We start from the raw sequence: 23,562 nt of genomic DNA, 5'->3' as shown, positions 1-23,562 counted from the left end.
CTCTGCTTTTTCCACACCACAAGCCGAAACCCACGAAGTAAGGGGAAGTCTGGAAAGGACAGCAAGATAGCAACGTAAGTACTAATGTCTGGAGAAGACTCCACAGCAGATGTAATGCCAGGACAGGGGCAGTGAACAAGCGAGATGTCCCCATGCCACAGCTCACAGAATGCCGGCTGGGCGAGGGCTGCAGAGCGACGGGCGCATCGCTGCTTCTGACAACTCTTTCCCTCAGCTGGCATGAGACGTTTCTTGCAGCCCAACCTGTGCCTTGCTGCCTTATCCACAAAGACATTTTTCCCAGTTCCCAGCCTGGATGTGAATTTTCAGCCGAGCGCTTCTCATCCCACCCGGGCGGCGGGAGACCGAGGGACCCTCTCCCCGCTCCCTGCCACCGTCGAGGTCCCCTCTCACGTGCCCTCTTGCAGCTCCTGAGGCTGCTCAAGCGGACCCTGTGAAATGAGGAGGTGCAGAAACAGAGCCTCAAAGCTCAGCTTGAGCAGGGCAATGCTGGCTGATGAGGCTCAGCAGATAGATACCCCATCCACCATCCCAGTCCTGTCACGGGCAGAGACCGGCTCTGCTGGTTATCCAGCTGCAGTACTCCAATACACCGTTTCCACCTTTGATAAGCAAACTCACGTTTCCCTGTGGATCTGCGATCTCATCGGCAGAGGTTTGGCAGAGGTTTGAGGTCCCTGTTCCCCACTCTCCTCCTGGGCGCTGCAGATGCTGCTCCTCGCCCGTGATCCAGGACAGGGTTCATATGCCGTCAGGGGCCATGAAGAAACACTCCTGAAAACTGGGCAGGTCCTGACCATCCTGGAGCTGTCCTGTCTGGCCCTGGCTCTTCAAGAAGACCACAGAAAAGTTTGCATAAGGAAGGTGAGCTGAAATGAGGTTAAAAAGCTATTGCATTGCACACAAACCTCTAGGAAAACCTCAGTAATAAAACCAGCCTCAAATCACATTAGCCTGAGGTTTTGACCTCGCCCAGAGCTGCTGACCCAACAATCTTCCAAAGTACAGCAAAATTCACTTTTATACATCACCGTGATGACTCCCTGCTCTTTGCAAAAATGTAGCAACACATTTGCTTGAATGTTCACAACAACACAAGCTTGAGTGCTTGCTAGAACCAGTGAATGGCTGCTGGGACGCCTCAGCTGTCACGGCACGTGGCAGGCTGCGAGAGCAGGGGTAAGGCACGGAGACATTTCCTTCCCTAAAAGCAGCTCTCTAGTCACTGTCAGCAGCATCGAGCTTACAATGCATAGATCAGCAAAAAGCGAATTCCACGTAATGAAAAACCGCTGTGTGTTAGTCAGGTTTTTGACTAGACATTTACCTACACCTGGTGCTTGATAATCCACCTTTTGTCCTCAAAACTATTGATGGCAATGTATACTTTTACACACGCTGTAGTAACGCAGAGCTGTGCCAGTGGCATATTCACCATGCGTGAGGAGGTACATTTTGGAACACACGTTGCTCTTCCAAATCCCTCGGATGCTTTCACAGATCTCCCCATTGTCATCCCTTTTCCCTGAAGCCAGGGCATGCAACTCAGCGGTTGGAAGAGCCAGCAGGACCGAGGGGTCCCATCCCGACTCACGCAGCAAGCCATATGCTCAGGCTGTTTCACCTGAGCTTTCCTGTGAGGCATACCAGGATAGAAGCCAGATCATAATTTCTTCCTAGCTTACTCACAGAAGCTGAAAACCTTTAGTTCTCTGTAAGGGACTGCATAATAGCCTGCGTAAGGATTTCGAGCCAGGATGGAGTGATGGTTGTTTTGGTTCTCTCCAGAGACAGCGGCTGCACACACACAGAACTTATGTGTGTCTGCACGAGAGGAATCTGCTCTTGCTTAAGTTACATATTTAGTATTTACTAAACTTCAGAGAAGGCACAAAGTGATGCTGAAGTTTCTCCCCAAGACTGTGTAGCTGCCACGGTTGTTTTGGCACAAAACGGAGCAGCAGCGAGCTGGGCCATCAGGGCACCCACGGCTCCTACTTGTTTCTGCTGTGGGAGATGTGATCGTAACAATTTTAACGATCAGAGAGAAGGGTGCGGGAGGGATCTTGCCATACAGCAAGGGGAGGTGCAAGATGATGCTCAAAGGCTGCAAAACTGTCTTTTGATGATTATGGAGAGACTGAAGGCTGCTTTGCCTTCCTCCTCCCTTCAGGGTACAATCGCAGGCACAGGAGAAACAAGGACGCATTTTGTTCACAGCGAACAAAAGCCAAGCAAACAAAACTGTTTTCTAGTTCAGCAAGTCAGAAGAGAGAAACATTTGGCTGTGTGTTAATGAGGCTGCTGCGGAGACTTTGGCCAACAGAAGAGCACAGTTAATTTTTACTGGAAGTATCAGAACATCAGACACTGAAATACCAAAGCTTTGGAGACGTGTGTGTCTCAGATATTGATTTACTTGTTACCTCCATGTAGTCAAGTGCAGGTGAGGGAGTGGGTTACTCTATAGCTAAGTGTACTTTTAAAACTCATTCCTTTCCTCCCAGCTTTGGTAGTGGGGCCTGAAACATAGGTGTCACCTCGCTCTTCCCACCCTGAGGGACTTCATCTTAGTTTAAGTGAACCACTCGTAACTTCCCAAAGTGCTCAACGCCTAGGTAACTCCTTCCAGTGCCACGGTAGGGGACAGCAAAGCGGGCTGGAACAAACTAGGATAGGGAAAGTGGGCGTAAAGGGGAGATGCTCCATTGCTGCAGCAGCAGAAGCCTTGGGAAGTGCAGCAATAAAACCAGTTTAGGGTTTTTCCTCAGCCTGCGGTCTTGGGGCAGATTCCCCTCCCTATTTTTACTTTGGACTTGAAATAAGTAAATGATTTGGTTTTGTCATTCTCTCTCCTCACGGCAGCTTATAAATCTTAAGTCATAGTGTTCGTAAAGCAGCCTGAGATCCGCAGAGAGAAAGTACCACCGAAAGGCCAACTAGCAGCATCAGCCAGCCCACCGTCACGGAGCACAAGGCAGCCCAGAGATGGTGCAGAGGGAGTAGAAAGAGGGGAGCGATGAGGCAGCCGGCCCAAGGGCCATCCTTCCCCAGCCCCTTTCCTGACTGAGGGAGAAGGTACTCAGCTTGCCACGACACAGTCTAATATTCAGAGGGTCACAGTTTCAACTTTTGCCTCAGGCCTTCCAGACTCTCTGGCACAGCGTCTCAAATTGCATTAGTTGGGAAAGAGGCAAACAAAAAAAGTTGTATTTTTTTCCCAGGGATTGCTTAAAATAGAAAGCAAACAAATGTCATTGCTGACACACGCAGCCCCGGAGACAGCCGTGAGATGCACAGACACAGACGCATGGGACTTCAGGATAGAAAATGTTTTTTTTTTTAATATCAGATTATGGGAGATAATTAAACACCTTTCCACGCACGTGCTGGGCCATTTGGTGAATAACATGAATATTGTGGTGGTTTGTTCTCAGTTTTCCATCACTTTCTTTTCCCCAGTCTCCTGCGTAATTTGCTCTGTCTGGCTATTTCAAAGCACATCTTTATGATGTCCTTTTACCCTATTCAAATCACCATCTGTTTGTTTCATTAGCAGTTTCACTTGGGGGGCAGGGTGTATTTAGGAGGGCATTCAACATTCAAAAATTAAAAGCCTTGGAACTAATGTTATTCAATTGGAAAATGATAAAGTGCTGCTCTTTGGCATCTTTCAGAAGCTTGTCTAAAAGCACCCCAGTGCCAATTTCTTGATACTTTCCCCTTCTCTTTTACCTTTAACTGAAAATCACTGGTTTACTTGCAGACTAAAGAGGACTAAATGCGTCACGCATTTCAAAGGGGGGTTGTTAAATAATCAGGCTAACACTCGATGGGTTCACTTATTTATCTGAGCGCATGGCTCTCAGCAAAGAAATCTGGTGGTACCGGACACAACCCCATTCCCCCCGAACCACCTGCCCCTTCTGCCCTGCCTTCAGTGGGGTCAAATCTACAGGAGATTGCTCTAGACTAGCAGTTCATAGGCCAGCAACACATTTGATTAACGAGAGGGCCGCCACACAGCTTATCTAGAAAAATGCACAACGCCGTAAAATAAGCAGGCATAAAAAGGGGAGCATTTGTCACCCACAGTGCCAGTGCCACACGGAAGACAAAGGATCATTTTTCATGTCTCTACCAGGGAGCGCAAGGTTGTTGGGACGCGATGGCAACTCATTGATCTAGGAAAAAATCTGAGTGATTTCTTGCTGAACCAGAGGGGGAGCAATGAATTCAGCTTCGTGTCTGCATGCTCCCCTTGTTCTGTAGCACAGGATGAAAAATAAGCCTAGCTGGAGAAGGAAAAGGAGGCTATTGCATTGCATTTGATTATATTGCATCGCATTTGATTTTTGGGTGATGAGGGTAGCTTGGTTGCAGGGGGAAAGCGGAGATCAGGCAGACTAGAAGCATGAAGGGTCACACAGTGATTTGTTTCTTCACCAGGCCATTAACTCAGCAGTAACCATCCCAGACGTTTTATTGGTTTAGATCCTGGATTTGAAAGGTTCTTCCTTAAGTTGTGACTCCTAGACTCACCAGACTACAGCCGAAGCCATAATTTCTGACTGGAAAAAACAAGACACTCGAAAAAAACAAACACATCGTAACTAATGCACTGCTAATCTGCTCAAATCCAGGGTCCTGCTTACAGCAAAGTACGCTACCGCTTCTATCTGCACGGGCTGCCGACTGAAAATATGCCTGCACTAGAAAAGGGCAAGTGGTGCTTCAGATGCTGGGGATGTCTGGCGTTACCAAGCTGCTGCTGGCATACTGCTGGGGAGAGACTTCTCCAACCTGCCACCTCAGAGGAGGGATGCTTCTGAGCTCTCCCCACAGGCTGCCTAAAGGCAGCAAGCAGATATCCAAGCAGTTGGTCAAGGCACAGCGGTGCAGCCAGACCTGCTCCATGCTGGCGAGCTTTGGGATGAAACTGTCAGAAATAGTATCAGAAATAGTGTGGTCAGCAGGAGCAGGGAAGGGATCGTCTCCCTGTACTGGGCGCTGGTGAGGCCGCACCTCGAGTGCTGTGTTCAGTTTTGGGCCCCTCACTACAAGAAAGACATGGAGGGGCTGGAGCGTGTCCAGAGAAGAGCAACGAAGCTGGTGAAGGGTCCAGAGCACAAGTCTCATGAGGAGCAGCTGAGGGAACTCAACTGAGGGGTTGTTTAGCCTGGAGAAAAGGAGGCTGAGGGGAGACCTTATCGCTCTCTACAACTACCTGAAAGGAGGTTGTAGTGAGGTGGGTGCTGGTCTCTTCTATCAAGTAACTAGTGATAGGACGAGAGGAAACGGCCTCAAGTTGCACCGGCGGAGGTTTAGATAGGATATTAAGAAGAATTTCTTCACCAAAAAGGTTGTCAAGCATTGGAACAGGCTGCCCAGGGAAGTGGTGGAGTCACCATCCCTGGAAGTATTTAAAAGACGTGTAGATATGGCACTTAGGGACATGGCTTAGTGGTGGAGTTGGCAGTGTTAGGTTTATGGTTGGACTTAATGATCTTAAGGGTCTTTTCCAACCTAAATGATTCCATGATTCTAAAACCCGTCGTACAAGAGGGTACAAAGCCCATACAAGATGGCCTCATCCCAAATTGTGATAGGAACTGTTGGCAGATGTTGGGATGTTAAAGTATCCCAGAAAAGTTCAGAGATGGCCTTTAATTCCTTGAATTACCTTCCATCAGCAGAGCACTGTAAAGCAGTCGTGTAAGCTGAAGAGAAAGCAAGGGCAGAAGGCAGTCCTCAGGCTGAGCATGCACAGAAGCACCAGACCTTCACCAAAGGGACACGTAACATGAAGCTGACAGAAGAAATCTAACCACGGGCACAATTAAAACAAGAAATTCTTCAGGGCATCTTAATAAACTCCCAGGCTGAACAGAGATAAGGGCAGACAGACCCAGTGGCGTTCTCCCAGCAGCCGAGAGAGTGGCGGGGGAAAGTCCCCCCATAGCCTCAGGGATCCTTCGCAGGCCCCTGCTTGGCTGACGGTGTGAAGTCAGGCACTCTCCAAAGAGGACAGCACAGGATTGTTTCCAGATGAGATCTTGTGTTCTTATCCCTCCCTGCCCTTCATCTCCCCTGCCTTTGCCTCTGGACCTGTCACAGTCCATTTGGTAAAGATGAACTGCGTTGCTTCTGTTTAAGGGGATGCTCGGATCCCATAATGTGATTTAAGGGCTTTCAGACAACAGCCTTACTCCTGGGGCTGCCGTGCAGGCTCAGCCACCATCCTTAGTCACTGGGAAGAGGGCTGAAGCCCAAAGCCCTCATCTCGACCCTATCTAGCAATCCAAGGTCCCCTCTCACATGGACCTAGCCTCAGTGACCTGAAAAATAAAAATCCTAGGAATGGTTAATTCCTTAAAGGCTCTCTTGCTTCAGAAGTAGGACAGCCACCATCAAAAGTCCACTCAGCACAGCTCAGCCAGACAAGAGATGAACCAGTGACTACAGGTGATTGTGGAGGCTCAGATCAGGCTCTGCTTCCACCGAAATCAGTGCCTGTTTCTTCAAAAGAACGTGAAACCGTCAGGTATGCCTGTGCCGGCAAGTTCTGTGTCACTGAGAAATAACAGATAACCCCTGAAGCCGCTGGTGCTACCCAGCACGCCACGCAGCAGCATTAACCTCTGCGCAGGGGTTATAAGCCTCATTACCCGGCAGCTTAATGGAGGCCCACCCTGACACAGCCGTATTGATTTCAGCTCTCACGTTAGCTGGGATCTCGCCACGCATGTGGTGTACTAACACCCCCAGGAAAAAAACGAGGGTGAAGGCAATTTCTGCCTTGATGCCATTAGTAGGCAGCAATGCTATTAGCTCTCCAGCTCCCTGCCTCCCTCCTTCGCCCCAGCCAGGGCCTCGTCCTCCTGGGATTTTGCATTCGGTCCTCTGTCTCGGTGTCACATCACGCCTTCCCCTTACAGCCCAAAGCACAAGCTCAAAGCCCACCTTGCTGTGCACAGTAAGTGCTTCTCTACACTGCACCTAGCCTATGCTGGAAACAGAGCTCCTCTGCTTACTTTATCAGATTGATACAAAAAAATGCTATCAGCATAGTGGCAGGCTCTTAATAATGATTAAAAGCTGCAACTTAGGCGTGATTAACAAAGGGAAGGGTTAATGTCAGCGTTTGTGTGACTGAGGCTGTCAGCGGGGATTAGGGGAAACAACCATCACATCTCCGAGTTCTTGTTTGCTTCCACTTCCTTTCAGACAGAACATATTTTGGACAGTATTAAAGTAATTTGGCTCATTAATTTTTTATGGTTTTTGTTTGTCTTTTGCAGATCATGGCTTTTTTTCTTTCTCTGGTCATCATCACCATGGGAAATTAGCTCCTGAAGTCTTACTCACTCTTTGATGGCAGTCTTTAATGGCCTCGGATCTCACATGGCATTTCAATCATCTGGCGACCGCCAGGCTGCGAGAGCACTGGGGTGCTCACCCTCCTGCACACCCTTCCTCAAAGCAGAGATAAGAGCGCAGCTATTCTAAAAGCACGAGGTGAGATGAAAGCGTCTGCTTCAGATCAGACGCTGCTGCCATTCCATAATTAACTTCACCTAAATTTTCAAAGGAAGAAAAAAAACCCATCCAAAAATCATTTCAAACCACTCGCTCCCCCCCACGTTAGTCATCTCGTTTTTGATACCGATATCAAGAAAAGAAAGTGGGGACTTTTTTCCAAATAATATTACCAAGCCACCCTTCAAAGCACTATCTTGAGCTCATTTTTCAAATGCCAGCATAAAAGGCAGCCAGGTCGTTCTCTTCTCTCTGTAGTTCCCTGTATCACTTTGGGCTACCTATACACGCAGGGTCAAAATGACATTTCTCCCTCCCACTTCCTCCCCTTCCTTTCCCAATTGCATAAAGCAAAAAAAGTTGGCGCCGGCCATCTGACAAAGTGTTCCTACAGCCCCTATAGGAACCTGTGCCCCTACCCTCCACACACTGCAGCTGTAGTTTGCATCTTTAAACCGCCACTATTTATGGCAAGCCACTTCCAATACACCCACATACAGTCCACATATTTGTTAACCTGTTGAAACCTACAGAAACACCTACTCTAGGTTAAGTCCCAGCCTGGAAACTTATTCTGGAGCAGAATCCTCCTTCACACAAAGAGCTATACAAAATAACTGTTTTGATAAGTCTGCAAACATAAATAAGGCAAATGAGTACCTAGAGGCTAGAAGAAAATATGGAATTCAAATATTTGTTTCTGCTTTTCAATCACTGCCCAAGTTTTTGCAAAAATGAAGAGAACTTAAAACAATTACCTGCAGGTCCAGACTTACCTCCTCTTTTTTTTTTCTTAAATCTGCAAAAATCTTCTGTTAAATTGAATGGATTTAAAAGATTCCAAACGGATGGATAAGACATCACTATCCAGTGGTCAGGAGGCTGGATCTTGGAAGACACAGGTTCTGTTATTCCTGAAACTCATCTTGATGTCTCTCCCGGTCTCAGGTGTCCCCAGTTAGAAAACAGTGCAAATCTTCCTCCCATCCCTACAACTGATAAAAAGGAAGAGAGAGAGCAACAAGAGCGATTATTTGCTGGAGAAACATGGCTTCAACAAAGCAGCCAGAGGATTTCTCTCTAGCCTCCTGAAGGAAGGTGATAATCTGTCTAGAATGATTGTCACATATTTCAGGCATCAGACACCAGACAGGCCAACTCACAACCGTAACAGCCATTGCTTTCAACTGGGAGTGCTGCATCAGCACCAGCTCCACCTGGGCTCACGGCACAGGAATTTCTAACTCTGACCTGCAGCCGGCTCCTAGAGACCGGCTTTGCTAATGAAGACCTGCTGCATCTCTCAGATGCACAGGGTTGTTGGTTTTTTTTTTCCCCTGTAGAAGCTCAGGTATGATTTTATCTTATGTAATCCATGCCTTAACGAGCGTATCTAACACGACATTTTGAAAGCGGGTATTTAAGCCAGCTCCATTATTTCTGAAGCAGAGCACTCTCCAAATCTACTTTGGATAATTCATTGGTTCTGCTAACTCCTCTGCTCTGCACAGACTGCCAAGGGAGAACAATAAATACAGCAACAGATGCATGGAGAATTTTGCTCTTGACTTTGCATCGTATTTGAGTAAAGAGAAACTAGCAAAAGAGCAGCCAAGTATGAACCATGTTTCCTTAGTCTGCAAATGCACTTATTGTGCAGCATTTAAATATTTCTTATTCAGGTATAACAGCCGGAACACTTAAGAAACCTCCAAAGGGGTTATATCTGTATCAATTAGCCAACCTTACTGTCCGCCCCTTACCCTGCGCCTCTACAAGCTAGTGCTACTTTGAATGCAGTGTTGGGCAAAGAACGTTTTCTAAGATAACTGTCACAAACAAATGAAAGAAAAAAATCTACTCTGTCAAATAAAACATCATATTTCTTCATTGCCGTGCTGCAACACGACTTGGATTTGTCAGGGAAATAGGAGATATTCCAAATAAATGCAATAGACCATCCATTCATTCAATCAAATTGACGCTGCCAGGGCTCTCCTCTAGAAGTGAGCTGGTTTGGGTCAAGCTGAGCTGTTACTCCTATTGTTCTTACACAGATGAAGGCTCTTGTACTTTTGTGCTGAGAAATGACCATGGTTTAAATGTGAAGGAGTTACAGGTTGTGCTGCCAAGTAATGAGATATGAAATTTTTTACCTCAGGGTAACTGGTAAGAATTAACTTAGGCAAGAGCTACTAAATTAAAAAAAAAAAAAAAAAAAAATTCAAACTCCCTGAAACCCCTTACCTGTACAGTGGCTATTGGGAAGCATATAGGAAGTGACGGTCCCAAATCAGTTCTCTGTGAAAAGGGGTTTTCTGCATGGTATCCAGCACCAAAGCAACTGCACCACTGAACCACTTTGTGTCCATTCCCACAGAAACGCTAAGGGCCAGATCAGCTGCAAAACTGCTCTACCTTTTCATCTGCAATGGTGCCCTCAGTAAGGCTGTAAGGAATACGGTTGGGATTTTGGGAAGCAGAGAATCACATTTTGGTTTATCTATTCACAGTATGTTTGGCAGATAAACAGAAAAGTTAATTCCCTAGAGAGATCAATCCAGTACTTTTTTAAAGTGCTTTATGCAATATGCATACACTCAACTTTGCTTCGAAAAGCAGAGAGCTGTGAATTTCCACATGAAGATGCCTTTACTTCAATTAGTAACAGCACATCATTTTGGACTACAGCTCCCCCAAAAAAGTGAAAAGCTGCTTAGTTCTCTCACCAATAGATAACTGAGGCTGAACGATTAGGAGACTGCAAATCAGCAAGAAAAGATGCTGCACTCGGAAATCACTGCTGAAATAAACTGCGTATTTAATTTTTAAGGTGTAAAAATTAAGATCTTTAAACAAATCGAAGCAGAGAGAATAAAAAAGATTAATCAGGGAGCTTAGCTGGAGAGTATGCTATTTATTTTCACAAGCGGCTGTCTTCTGAATCAACATTTCTCAAGCATAGCTCTTGCTGGGACATGACTGAAGGAGCCAGCTCCAAGACCCCAGCGGTCCCTCTCCTGCGGGGAGCCCATTGTGGCAGCCTCAACAGCTCTGTCTCCCTTGCTCCACTGGTATGAATTCTGGATCCACAGCTATTTATTTTGGGGCAGTTTGCCAGTGCCAAAGATAGAGTACCATCTGAGAATTTCTGTGAGGGTATGTGTCTTAATTAACCAGGATAACAATAAAACTGACATGCCTTTGTAAGGGTAGCAAGTGGACATGAGTCATGGAAGTGAAATATGTCAACCTCTATATACTTACATAGATTGAGATTTTTAGATGTAATATTTGAACCCATTCTCCTTCGTCTCTGAAAATAACTTCGTAACGTAAGGGTACTTCTTAGCACTAGTCCTTTGAGTGACTGGACTGTCTCTAATGAAGTACCTTGATGAGAAGAGTGGACACGGTCCAGACGTCAAGTGGGTCTGGATGGTTCCCGTGATAGTGGTGGTGCCTGCACCAGGCATCTGCTGGGGAAAGAGCCCCGACATGCAACTTCAGCCAGGCACACAGCCCCCACAGAGCATCTCACCTTGAATCTGGCTCACGCGTCTGGCACGTGGATCACGGACCTGGAGGCGAACTGGGGCGTGCTGGGAACGTAAGTGTTGGGAAGGTGGCAGGTGGAAAGGGGGAGGTAGAAGCTAATGCTGAACGCCCCTTGGCTCTGCTCGTAAATCTGTATGCAGCCACCAGCACAGAGCACCAATCTCTGCTGGAGCCTCTAGAGCTTTGCTACAAAGCAGACAACAACAAAACACGACGTTTCAGATGCCTCTCTTTGATAGTACAAACAGAATGGTAAAATGAGAACAAGAAATTATGAAATGAAGCAATTTTCATTTGTATAAATTTGGAGACATATGTATCAATATATTTTTATACACACATGTACATGAGGGTTTCCAGTTATCACTTCTTTTTAAAAATATGTTTAAAACCCACAGATTTAACAAAACTTAACATTGAATGCAAAAGAAGGTGGAAGGAGCCTCATGTAGGAGGCTATAAACTAAAACAACTGAGACTTCATGAGACAGGGGACATCCTCACTTGTGAACAGTATTAAAACACCAACTTTATTCAGGAATACAGAATACATTTTTGAAGATTTCCAGTTTACAAAAGTTTAAGACAAGGTTGGGTTTCAAAATACAACCTCCTTTAAAGCTTTTATGTAACACCTCCATTTCAAGTTGACAAAACCCCTCAAATCAGAAAAAAAAAAAAAAAGGACAAATGAAGGCCACAGTCCTGTACTAGGATACACTCAGGCAGAACCCAGCACGGTACTGAAATTCTTTCTGCAGTCCATATTTTAGTCCACGGTGCAATATAGCCTTGCGTTAATAAAAAATATTTCAGATCTAGTATGAACTGCCAGAAGGGCACTTGTCTTACCATTTTAGTTCCAGACATTATATGCAAAGTAGCTTCCGATGAGCAACAGTTAAAAACAGTACTTGCCATCTGATCACCATGTTAAAAACACAGCATTAAATTCTTCCTTCATTTATACAATTTTAAATATTCATTAAAAATTAAATTCAGAATCAGTGTCCCCCTATCCTTTTCATCGTTAATAGTTTTTCTTATCTACTAAAACCATTTGTCTTTCCTAAGATGTTTAAAAAGTAAAGCGCACAAGATTAACAAGCTGCAGCATTAATTAAAATGAGAGTCATCATCTCTTTCCTCCACCCAGCTTCTAAATCTATCACAAGGGCCCTATTAGCTGTATCAAAGTGAAGTGGTGTAAATAAAACTGATTTGACTTAAAAGGAGAGGAAGAATGAATGCAGAGTTATTTAAAAATCGCAATGCAGTCAGTGTTGTCATGTATGTCGCTGTAGACAAGAGCCAAGAAAATTATTCACAGGCTCTCTTTTAAAAGCATTACTGCCAGTTTTCCATTCACACAATACCAGAGAGGTAAACTGTAATTTGCCTTACAAGGAACTTCAGATTATTATCAAGCGGATTCACTACTGGCCTAATTTTAAATACACAGCACTCTGACTTCAGCAGAGGTTACAGACACTCAAAACTCCTGAAATTTATTTGTTTATTTTTAAATAACCCAAATCTTACTGCCAACAGGCTAATCCACATTCCTTCATTTACCTCAAGAAGTCATTTCTTCAAATTGTTTTGTTGGAATCAAATACATTAATACCTGCACTGAGGAGAACTACTCATTACAGTGGTCACCATTCAATACAGATGTGGAATCAGAATTTGGCTCTGGAAGAAAACTTTAATTGGTTTTACTTTTGTAAGAATAGGTCTTTGAAATAACATCCATTTGTTTAACTATTAAGTATAAAGCAAAGCTCCTGGAAGACTGACCTCCAACTAAAAGGTTAAGAGCAATTGCAAACAATAGAATGATCAATTCCAATTTTACTGGCACTGAAAAGAAGTCCTACCACATGGTATTTCATGAACGTTTAACTTCAGTCTTAGAAGCTGCAGGATTTTCAATGAAATATTTAATTTCATCAGCACGGTTGTTGCTACCGTGCTTTCCCAAAGATTCCACTGAATAATGCAGTATAACGCTGTATTAACACTACTAGAAGTGACACATTATAAACAATTTCTGTGTGATACTAACAGCAATTTCCAAAGAAACCATCTAGCAAATTTGTTCTACAAACCAGAAAACTGGAGTAAGATGAACCTCCCCCCTTAAAAGTTTCTGCATGCCTTTTTGGAACAAGATACTGAACTTCTGCACTCCTCAGAGTTCAGTGGTCCCCATAAGTAACAACAAAGAGGAAGACAAGACTTGTTTATCTTTTTGGATCTCTAGACAATGATATGTAACAACACCCAGAAATGTAGTTAACAGCCTCCCAAACCAACATTAAATCAGAAAGGCACAATCTCCTTTTGTAACTCCTGTTCCCAAAAACTAAAAGATTCCTATACAAAGATAAATACACCCTTAGCTGGAAGGGAAAATGTCACACCATTTAGAATGTTTTTTCCTTCTTTTTTTTTTGTAAAGTCCAAATGGATTATCTTAATGCAAAAGTTACACGAATATATACAACCTGAAAGAGTATCTTTTTTTTAATATATATATATATGTACATATATGACAGTGACTGACAGAGAAGGCAGAAGAAGCAGGCTGTGTCCACTCTTTTCTTTCTTCTTAGCAATGCAAAGCAATGTTTTTCAGATGCCATAGGCAAACAATATTTGGTTTGCCTGCACCCTGGTGTCTTAGAATACACGTGGTGAAACGCAGTCCCCCGTGGAGGCTTGCGTGAGGGATATGTGCCATGTAAGTTACACTGGACACAATGATTTAGTTTCACTAATACAGCCTTAGGCAAACTTAAAATTAAAAAGATGTCTAATTCTAATGGAACTACTGCAAACTCCTCAACAGTATGTTTTATAGTCCAATACAATGTTTTAAAAACTGCAACAGAAAAACATTATGGCTAATTCTGATACAGCGTTACATAGCTCTCTTACAGAGGCCCAGCAGAACCTTAACGAAAGTCAAGAGGGACAGCAGGGCCCAGTGCTCACAGGAGACACTCCTGCACCCACCTTTACTATTAACTCGGCTATGCACCTGAGTTTAACCTACCTGTAAAATAAAGAATAACTGTCTGTTATGTGACAATGACAACAGTCTACCTATCAAGTCAGACGGAGTCATTAATTAGTCAAGTCCTGCTTTGTGAAGGACAGCATAATTACAGCGCTTGAGCTCCCAGCAAGGATGAGATCTGACCCAATCTTTTACGCTGCTTTACAAGGACCTAGGAGCATCTTCACCAATGCACCTTAAGACAGGCTGCCTAAGCCCGTAATGAAAGGCTGCCATTAATCTGCTTCCAAAGTCAGCCAAGCCCAACAGCATTAGAATTCTCCAGTGCTCCCTGCCGCATCATCTCAGTCCTGGAATGACCTGTTCTTGTAAATTCATCTGGCCCCTGCCTCTTACATACCACGGCAGTAGACTCCAGAGCTGGAAATGAAAAAAAAAAAAGACCACAAAAAAAATTCAGGTGTATGTGTGGGAACTGAGACTGAACTTGAGTCATTCCCCTACCTACAACCAAGCTCAAAAATTCTTGGGTTCTGAGCATATGACCTGTGGGCAAAAGAAGTTACCTTAGAAAGATGGGGAAGAAGAAAGCAGAAGGTGTGGGCAGTCAGCTTCCTTCATTTCCATTAAACAGCAAAGTCTGTTTAAGGACACTGTTCATTATGTAGAAGGAGGAGTGGAAAATGTGTCTGATAGACAAATATAAATAATTTTTCAAGGCCAATTTCCCTCTGGACAAGAGGAAGACACTGCATTGCTTTCTGTATACTGAGCACAAGCACAGCACTGCAGTGGCATTTAAATTCACAGCTTACCTTCCCTCTTGCCACTCTGAATACCTTTACCTCTGAGATGCTTTCATACAGGTGATTCAACACTGTGCACTGAAACACACTTCACAGGAGACCATTCCAAGAGTTAGGACAAACCAGACAGAAATAATTCTGGTTTTCTGCAGAAGCTAAGATTTCAACCAAATGAACACAAATAATGGCAAACTCCATAAAAACCAGTGAGAGTATCGTAAGTGAAACTGATATTTTAGAGTTCTACTGGTGCAGTAGAACTAAACCTATGCAATACACTACTTGCATACATACACACAGTATTAAACACGTGTATCCACGCATGTATGTATACATGCTGTAGATAGGGCCAACAAGCCCAACACCTTCCACTACACGACCTGCTTTCAGTTATAAAACTAGTCATTCACACTAAAGCTTTCTGTGATTGGTGTTTGCCTCAGGCTGGTTTTGGTGTTCAAGATTTAGCTGAAACAGTTTGGGGTTTTTTTTGGTTGGGGGTTTTTTGTTTTGTTGTGTCTTTTTTTTAAGAAGGAACACATGGAGTAATGTTGTTTTGCCACACGTGAAAAGAAGTCTTGTGCTGGTTTGTTGAGAAGCTTCAGTGCCTCTATACTCAGCCTTGAAGTTTGATGGATAAGCCAACCTTTGTCGTGTTCCTGAGAAAACCCATGCAAATTTGGCCTAAAGATTAGCATCTGGGAAAAAACCCTCATTTGCTCAGTTAGAGTTGTTGCATCCTCACAAGCTTAAACTTTAAAAATTACATTCACAGTGAGAATGTTCCAGGCCATGAGGAGGAGGGTCAAGTAGGACATTTTCTGCAATTTGAGCACTGCCAGTAAGCTAGCATTGGGCACTAGACCTCCAAGCAGAAAGACTGCCTCTGATGTGCTTCAGTGACCACCAGCTGGCACCAGGCAGTAAGAAGAAACAGCTCACATGTCGACAGGACAGGAGGCAGTCTGAAAACAAAAGTCCTTCTGGCACAGTTTTTGTGTGCAACATCTGTATATATTATACCTGCACATATATACATTCATATACAGTAAATAGTCCAAGAAATACATCACATAGTTCTCTGACACAGCACTGATGTTGCTCTTACTAGTCTGAACGGGAACTTGCTCGCAGCAATATTGTGGAAAGCTGATGTGACTCTAGGTTTAGCTCTCACAGCTCTGTCTTTGATGAGTCCAAAATGCTGAATTCAAATATTAACTGAGTGTGGATTCAAATCAAGTCATCATTCAGGCACATGTCCCGCTGAAACCTATTAGCCACAGCAGATTAACCCACACGGACTCAAAAAAGTAAATGCCTTCCTGCCCATCCGATATACCGGAGCGGTTACACTTCTCTTTCAGCAGTGTGGTTGACCAGAGAATCACTTTGATCTGCTGTCCTCTCAAGAAGAGTTCTGTGGCCATCCATGCTGTCATGGATGTCTCTTGTCCAACTGTCGCCTGTGCCCAGAGGGCTTCCCGCCATCGGGGTGTCTGTGCTCACCAGGCTTCCCGTCCGAGATTGGTAAGGAGGAAGATCTGGCTGATTAGGGGATTCAGAACAATAAGGTGGTGGAGGAAGGTCAAACCAAGGTGGTCTGCTGTAAGATACACAACATAGTAAGAGGTTACTGAAAACAGTGGTATGGAAGAAAGTACATAGTTTTCCAATAATGAAAAAAACCAAACGGTATTTCTTAGCTTTTCCATGATGACACCTATCAGGAGATCTCAAACAGACCTGCTTACATCATTCAGGTCATTCCAAAACATCCACGCCACCACTGGGCACCAAGGTTTCTGGTCAAGATGCAACATAGCTAATTACATCCTGCTTAACACTCTACACTCCGATTTTCATGGGTGTGCACTTCCAACAAATCTCGGCTTACCCTCAAAGACGGCTGCAAGAGGTAAGAATTTTTCCTGTATAACATTTACACAACCTGAGAAAGCTCTTTAAAAGAAATAAGGTAAGTAGTGGATTTACACCTACGGATAATGCTGTGAGCACAAGAAAGCTCTGAGGAAACCTCCCATTAAGTGACAGAGATAAATGGCTTACAGTCTACAAATAAATAACGAACTGAATTCTCCACATGACAAATCACTTCTGCTGTTATGGTATCACATGCAGAGCAACTGCTAAGTAGGCACAGACAAGATGAGCACTGGATTCAGGAAAACTGTTTTTTGGTTCTGATAGTAAACAATTAAAGGGACTGAAGGGTTTAGCAGATTTGTAACAGGTCCTGGGAGCAATTAGCTCTGAAATTGCTGATGGTTTGTATCAGCTCAGGTGAGAAGTGATTACAATCTGGACAGCTGCTTATTTAGTTGTCCTTACTAATGAAAAGATAATCATTATTATGAATGTCAACATTAAGACAAGGGAGCTGCTGCCAAATGCAGCAGAGAATAGGAATGTAAATGATTATACTATCATTCTTAGATCCCAGAGTTCATACTAAAAAATACCGACAGGGTGACAGTGAACAATCTGGATCATTAGAGTTCATACTGTGCCCTTTTTACGTACAGAGGATGTCAGTCTAGGAGTTTTGTTTGGAAAGACTTTACAGACAGAGGTTAAAACAAAGGTTAATTATCTTCAAATAAAACCAGTGTCATAACTACAAAAACGTCATAACCCAAACCACACCCAGCCACAAAACTTCAAAGCGCTTTCAGCTATTTAAAATAAGAACCGCGCTTTCCGTTTCAGAGTCCTGTTCTTTTCTTCTGTTGGTAAAGGGAAAGTAGTGCAGAGCAGAGAGACCATAAAATTTCTTTATGCAGGAATTGAAGACGTCTCATCTCTATATATGCATCACACATGACCAGGGTAATTTTTTTAAAAATAGCGTGACCTAGCTGTTTTTTGGCAAAACTCCAAACGTAATTTTCATGTTTTGATTCCAGACTGGCACAGGATATCACTACTAGACAAGAGATACATTTCTTTGCCTTCTCCTGCCGTCCTCAAAATCTCTACTACCAACCACAGGTGCTAAGAGAGCATGACTTAAGTTTGCCTTAAATCCCTTTAATACCAGTAACAGCAAGGGGACCCAAGGACCATGAATTTTTCATATGCAGGTGGAGCTCGGATTTGCCCTAATTTGGCCCTATGCACGTGAGCAAACTGCAATGCTGTGCTTCTGTCAAAACCAGTGATAAGGATAAACGGGGAGCGGAAGCACAGATTAACAGAGCTGCAAGCAATAGTGTGAAACTTTGGTGAGCACAGAATTAGCTCCCTCCTGTACATACCTTTGGTCGAGCACGGCCTCTGAATAGGATGGTGGAGAGTCCAGGTCCACTGGCCTATGGTAGGCCTGGTTGGACATGTACTGGATCCCATTGTTGACGTTGTAGGTGACGCTGCAGTGGTGCGGGTGATCGAGGACCACCAGCCGGGACAGCAGGACAGGGTGCTGCAGTCGATGCACTGGCAGGGTCATGAGATTGTTGCGTTTCCGTTGGTGATGCAGGACTAAGGCAAGAAAGGCCACCACGAGTACAAAAATGACAGAGCTACCAATTATAGCATAGGTAATACTAGGGTAGTAAAGCAGCTGATTTTCTGAGGTCACGTAATCTTGGCCGCTGCCAGCCTCTGCAAGACAAAAGGAAAAGGAAGCCTGAGATTTGTTTCAATATAAAACTGCTCTTAACCTGTGCTGTGTTGTCTGCTAACGCGTGGTGTGACAAAAGCAAGTTTTTCTTTTTTCTATGGATTGTGGAAAATTAGCTTATTAAAAGCATATACATGCAAATCAGAGATTGGCTGACTACCACTCAGTCCATCCTCACCCGCAGTAAGTGCCAGCAGATAAACCACAAGGGAGACACAAACTGGGAAAGAGGAAAATGCACACTGTGTAGTAGGATGCATGTGCACCATCATGGGAGTATCTCCCCCATCCCTACCTATCAGTCACCACTTTTTATTTCCAGAGGTGAGACACCCAGTTCCGAGGCATAAGCACAGTACCTCAGCTGTACCCAGCAAAGCACACTAGAATCGGAGATGTAAAAGGCCTCATCTTTACTTGTAATGATAACTTACAGCGCAGTCAAAGTTTACATGGAGTTTATCAAAAAAGGCAGCAACTACATCCTGTGATCCACAGGTCTAACAGTCCAAAATAGGTACAGGAGAAAAATATAGATAGCTGCTCAGTAGAGGGTGGTTGGTTGGATGTTTGTGATCAGGAGACCTCCTGCTGGAAAAAAATTGAAAGAAAGAAAGGGTGTTGGAACAGCAAAAACAGCGATGTAAAGTCTGGTAGGTGTGATACCAGTAAGAGATGTGAAAGTCTAAAAGCAAAGAGTGCAGTGAAAGAAGTGAATGGTAAAACCAAAACAAAACCCCCAAACCAACCAAAAAAACCAGGTTAGGATAGAACAAGATGAGGAAAAGAAAAACATGAGCTGCACTGAGGCCACGAAAGATCACATAAGTGAGCTTCAATTTGAGATGGAAATGGTGAAGGGAATGGTTGGAAATGGTCACTGAGTGGCAGGGAGCAGGAGCAGAAGCACGACCCTAAACAGCAGTATTGGAGGGATGATGAGAAGAGATGAGAAGACCAGATCAAAAGAGGTATTTCAGATACCATATAGCGTATGTTTTATTTGCAGGAGGCACTGAGGAATCGGCAGGTACCGAGAATTGTAAGAGAAGTTACAGTTGGATTTGTTTGGAGTCATGATACAGGAGAAGGAATTCCTGCTTGGGCTCTGAGCCCAGAGAAGCAAAAAGTTAATGGAGTAATGACTTTGGACAACATCTGAACAGATCTTGAACTGCATGCAAATCTTATGAGAAAACACAATAAGAGGCAACAAAATGCAAAGGAGGAAAGAGGCTCAGAGAAGCAAAATGGCATAAACACACTGATGCGACTCTGCCACACTTGCGGCCAGTGCTAGCACCACAGAACTGTGTTCCCCCGCCTCCGTTTCAGCCCCACGTTCACAAGGTCATACAGCCTTTGAGTACTGTTTTCTTTTTTGGGGGAGAATTTCTATTTCTGTGCGGGCTGTAACTCCTATAGCCTCAAAAAGAAAACTACTATTCTGACACAAGACATTCATCTACCTCAAGAAAAACAAAAGGCTGAGTAAAAAACAAACAAAACAAACCCAACCCCTTGACCTCCAAAATCCGCACAATTACAAGAGCACTATCCATCCAAATTCTTCATTTCCTACTGCAGAAGGCTGGGACAGTAAATCTTAACATACCATTTTCCTTTCTTTCACCTACCAACTAAAACTGCTTTTTGGTCACTCAGAATTGCAACTGAACCACTTACAAATTTCTCTACCAGCAAAATAATGAAATATATACCAACTGTGTCTGGCATAATAGAAGAGCTTTCTTCAAGCACCCATTGTTCTGCATCAAGATGCTCTGGGTATTTCTCTCACTACTTGATTTTGGTAGTTCACTTCCATGGTTAAACACCAAACCACATTTTCCAGCATCACTAAAAATAACTTATGCATTAGTTAGGTAAGATAATACAACATAAAATGGCTAATCCTTTAAATATCTCCATTTTAACTCATAGATATTTTAGTAAGAAGGGATGAGATGGGAAAGAAGGTACCAGGAAGAAGAGAACATGATTATTGGTCCTGCTACTGACTATGAAAACTACCACTCTTAAATAGATCTGTTTTACTGATGACGCCACTACAACCACAGACCAGAGCTTTGCAGGCCAGCTGCAAGCCGCACAGTTTTCTTGATACCTAGTGTCACACCTCAGTGAGGATCCTTACTAAATTTATTTCCCCGTGCAACTGTGTTGGAGAGAAAGCAGAAATCATTGTTACCAGTCAACACTAGGTCTCCGGCTCACTCAGTAAAGTGAACAAAGTCTGCATGAAGAATATAAATCAAAACAGAAGGGAGGAAAGGAATTGACATGCATTAGTAATTTTAATTACAGCTCATCACATATGGCTGTGATATTCCCTAAATTCACCAGCTGAGAAATGAATTCATGTCACATATCATGGACAAGGGCCAGCATAGGGAGTATAGTGACAAGCAGATCATTTTTATGCAAACATCAACAAGTTTATTTGCAAGGAATGATCCATGGATGAATACTACTACCTGAAATTCTTCAGTGCAAGGAAGGTAAATATATTACGACATCCCAGTAAAATACCACAAGACTTTCATCCAACTTGGCTCACTGGTTACAGCGCATTGGCATAAGACTGAGAATAGGATGCCTTTGCAGACCTGATGAGACCTAATTAGTTACCATGGGATCATTCTGCAGCAGCACAGTCCCTTCTCTTTATAATCTCCATCTTATTAAAAAAGTGGAAAAACAAGAGAAGTGAATTATACGTCAACTGCTTTTAAAAACTTTTAAGGTTATCCACCTGTTTAGGATAGCATCTCCAAGTCCTGCACAAAAAGCCTCCATAAATCCAAACAGATTAACCAGATTGCTGAAGAAAAAATATTTCGTCAAAAGTCAGATGGGATCTGATGACCAGCTTTAGGACAGTCTGAAACAAAACACATATTTTATCTAGTTTTATGATCCTTTTCATACCACAACAACCCACATATCTTGCAGAGATTTTGGGTAAATTTGCAGTTAACGTGCCGTTTTGGAGCTTTGGGATTACTGTGGCTAATGAAACAGCATTTGTTTACCTGTAACTCTCTATTCCTTTTCAGGTTTTTAGATCTGTTGCTTGCATTCCGATTTAGTTCACTGTATCTCTGAGAACAAGAGCAAGCTAAGAGCATGCCTACACCAGGGACTACAGGTCTGTGTACAGATTTCTGAACCAGAAGTACAGCTGTGAAGGTGCTGGTTTGAATAGTGCTATCTGGTGCAGCCTTTGAACTGGCCAACACAGCAATATGGCTTTTGGGATCTGAATTAGCATCTCCGTCAGTTCAGCTAGTTCTAGCCTGTGTGTCTCTAACATGGAGCTGCACCGAGGAGTAGAGATACATCCTGTGAAGATGAAAGAATTTGGTTTATCTGTCAAGTGCTCCTTCTTGTGCCCTGGGCAGCGTTGAGTACTTTGCATGGAGACACTCTCTCTCCCCATGCAAAGAATCCAGCTCCCTAAACATGCATAGTCTTTATACCTTTACAGGAACAGACATGGAGCACACCGTATCTCTGAGACGGAGTTCTGCCTGGGAAGATTCAGCTATAATCGAAACAAAGTCTTCTTCCACCACCATAACAACGTTATTCTTGCCTTATAGGTGGGTTTTCTGGGCCAAGAAGACACAAACTTAAGGTCACTTAGCAAAACACACTTGCAAGTGAAGTCCAGTGGTATTTTGCTTCTGCTGTGGTGTAGTTTAAACCAAGAAAGACCAACCTCCATTTAACCTCCTTTTTCTAGCACAGTCAGTAAACCCAAACCCACAAAAGAGGCTCAGGTAACATTAGTTTCATATCAGCACTGCTTGGCTTGTAGCCCTAGAGAGGGCACTTCCCATTCAAGGAAAAGAAATGAACTGCCCTTAATGGTCTTCCAAAATAATGCTCCAGCAAGAAAACTGCTCTATAGCACAGCTAAAACAAAAGTAGCAGAACTATGAGACAGTTTTGCATACAAGAGACTTTTACATCAAGTTTTTTCTTCATCTTTCTATATATCTGATCATGTTGAAATGAATAACTTCTTGGTAATTCCTTGGTAACATTCTGGGTTTTTTGTAGAGCCAGGTGAGTATACAGAGTTGTGGAAAGGAATGACGGGTACCTAGCTGAGACTGCCCGACGAACCTCTATCCATTTTGTGCACACTGTAATAGGGAGAAGGTGAGATATAAGAACACCCAAAAAATCTTAGCTGGACACGCACGACTACTTTAGAGAGAAAAAGCCACAAGTCTTTAGTTCTGCTCTAGTAACTTTCAGCAAATGTTTACACATCACAGAAGTCATTGAACTGAATTTCTTGATAATTCAGTCATCTTCTCCCAGAAGAAGCAGGTATTATCCAGGCAGATTTAAAAAGTTCTGCCTGCTCTGCTAGTAAATGCAAATTTACAAAAAAGGCAAGTGGGCAAGCTAATTTAGCTTAAATTCATGGAGTATTTATTCCTTCATGCTTTTTTCCCCCTCTTAAGAAGATCTATGTTTTCCAATCATGCCACACACAAACAGTTTATCAATGCCACTTATGCCTGTTAAACCTTATTATCTAGGAAATGCTGAATTCGCAGATTAGAGATTTTTGGAGTGTAAAAAGCTTTGTGAATAATTTAGGAAAAGACTGATAAAGAAAACATAACGTGTTGTGCTCAGAGGGCTATCTTATTGACTGAGAACAAATTTGCTGTCTCAAAGTTTTTAAAAAGATCTGAGAGTAACTGCATTAAGTCTGCCAGACACAGGGATGAGGGGCTATTATTTTATCTTTTGCAATCCTCTGCTCAAACCTGGCTTTTCACAATTAGTCAGAGAAAAAGCTTTTGAAATACATAATCTGAGCAGACATCTGTAGCCTTAATGAGCACGAGTCACGGTCCATCTCCAACAAAGACGCTACTGTAACACATTTAAATTCCAGCTGGTTAAAGAGCAGAGCTGCAGCT

General features: G+C 43.4%; 1 protein-coding gene across 2 annotated transcripts in view; it reads right to left on the bottom strand.

The window, feature by feature from the left end:
* Positions 1-11,620: 11,620 nt before the first annotated feature.
* LDLRAD3 (low density lipoprotein receptor class A domain containing 3) overlaps positions 11,621-23,562 on the bottom strand; it is a 126,460-nt gene continuing 114,518 nt past the window's right edge. For both annotated transcript variants that reach the window (XM_052781880.1, XM_052781881.1), the window contains exons 5-6: positions 18,228-18,573; positions 11,621-16,555 (exon numbers count right to left, since the gene is read on the bottom strand). In XM_052781880.1, coding sequence (XP_052637840.1) covers positions 16,300-16,555; positions 18,228-18,573 — 602 coding nt within the window. In that variant the 3' untranslated portion in view covers positions 11,621-16,299. The remainder of the gene's footprint in view (positions 16,556-18,227; positions 18,574-23,562) is intronic.

Source organism: Harpia harpyja, chromosome 3 (genome assembly GCF_026419915.1).
Source record: "Harpia harpyja isolate bHarHar1 chromosome 3, bHarHar1 primary haplotype, whole genome shotgun sequence".
Classification (NCBI taxonomy): Eukaryota; Metazoa; Chordata; class Aves; order Accipitriformes; family Accipitridae; genus Harpia; species Harpia harpyja.
This window is presented reverse-complemented; position numbering and strand designations above follow the sequence as displayed.